We start from the raw sequence: 1,819 nt of genomic DNA on the forward strand, positions 1-1,819 counted from the left end.
ACTAACAGCTTTTGCTGAGACACAGGAAAAGCCTTCAGTCAGCTGCACACCCAGTACTGCCCTAAATCCATATCATTACCCTAACATAAAGCATCACCAAAAAGTTGCTATTTTGCTAATGAGCATTAAAATAAGCTAATGCACATTTTTTCTAGTATCTCACAATGGAGGTACTAGATTTAATGTACATTAACTAAAACACATTAATGAATATATAGATACACCTGATGAAAACAATTCTATGAAGCCTAGTTGTGCAAGTAACACACCCAGGGTGAAACCTTGGTTCTATAGTAATCAACCAAAGCTTTACAATCAACATGAAAGGAGCCAGGGCTGAGGATCTAAACAGTGAATAAAAATAAGTAGAAAAGTGACCCAAGCATGGGATACTCAGTGGATCCACAATTTGCCACTAATCCCCACTTACATCCAGGAGGAGTGATTCTGTTAAAGGAATGAGGTCTTTACCACCAAAAATTCTGGTGTTAGTTGAGGGAAGAATAAGGAACATAGGTTGTCAGAGCCATGGAGAGGTGTGATCCACATGTGCAATGACAATTACAGCCCTTACACTGCACTGTCTGCATTGGGCAACAGGAGATGTAGATTTGTATAGAGCTGATTTGCATATTTCCATCCCAGTAACATCCGTCTGATCTCTAGTGCTGTTATAAGATGGATCATTAAAGGCTTTGTGTTTCTCAGGTCTGCATCAGTCAGTCTAAAGCATCAGGATGATCCTGCAGATTCCGCTTCTCTGGCTGTTCATGCTCTGGATGCAGGGTAAGAACTGCAAAATAAGACTTTGATACAACTACATAGACTGTGATAAAGAGACTTAAAATCCCAAGGTGATGTGCATATTAAAAGCTGTTAAAGAAACCTAATAGATCTCTTTCTTCAGTACAGAAAAGCTCTGAATTTCAAAGTTGCTCTTTTCAAGCAGAATACTATTTCAAATTGAATATGGTGAAAATTTTAAGAAGTTAAATGAAATCCACTCTGATCATTGCTTTAATTCAGAATAACTCTATCTATCTTGTTTCACATTTCCTTGTTCTCTCATACAGGCTCCAGCGGGGAGATCCTCATCACTCAGACTCCAGAGTCCCTGGCCATGTCCCCAGGAGACACAGTCACCATCAAGTGCAAAGCCAGTGCCAGCATTAGCAGCAGCATGCACTTTTATCAGCAGAAATCAGGGCAGACTCCTAAGCTCCTTATCAAATATGCTTCCACTCGTATCTCTGGTGTTCCAGACCGGTTCAGCGGCAGTGGGTCTGGGACAGACTTCACATTCACAGTCAGTCAAGTTGAAGCAGAAGACGCTGGTGATTACTATTGCCAGCAAAGCAGAAGCTATCCTCTCACAGTGCTACAGCCCAATACAAAAACCTCCCTGCTCTGTTCAGTTCTGCTGCTCCCAGCACCAGCTGCTTCCTGCACAGTCTGCTGACCCATAACAGCAGAAGCAAGTATTGGTCATGTCTGTGGCTCTTCACCCATTAATTCTCCCCTGCAATTTCATAAATCTCCCACCAAATGAGATTCCTTACATGAAATGTCCTATTGGCATTATGGTACAATACACTTGCAGTTACATTCTGAATGCAGGAGGAAGAGATGCTCCAGTGCTCAGGGGAAAGTGGCCTGCAGGTAGTCTTATCAATGCTTCTTCCCCAAGCTGCTTTATTAACCTGCCCTCTTGAACCACAACTTCAGTTACATATATTATCTATATCCAATATGTGTATGTCATTAGCACTGAGGAACTCCCCTCTTAGACCAAAGGCAGACAAGGTTCTTAAGGTAAATC

At 41.8% G+C, this 1,819-nt stretch overlaps 1 gene segment (V, D, J or C); it reads left to right on the forward strand.

Annotated features, from left to right (window-relative positions):
- The first annotated feature begins 711 nt into the window (after window positions 1-711).
- Window positions 712-1,459, forward strand: LOC109303602. The segment is given in 2 exon segments: window positions 712-786; window positions 1,074-1,459. Coding segments are annotated over 2 exon segments (435 nt in total).
- Window positions 1,460-1,819: the final 360 nt, after the last annotated feature.

Source organism: Gavialis gangeticus, unplaced genomic scaffold (genome assembly GCF_001723915.1).
Source record: "Gavialis gangeticus isolate Ggan-Ray unplaced genomic scaffold, GavGan_comp1, whole genome shotgun sequence".
NCBI classification, from domain to species: domain Eukaryota; kingdom Metazoa; phylum Chordata; order Crocodylia; family Gavialidae; genus Gavialis; species Gavialis gangeticus.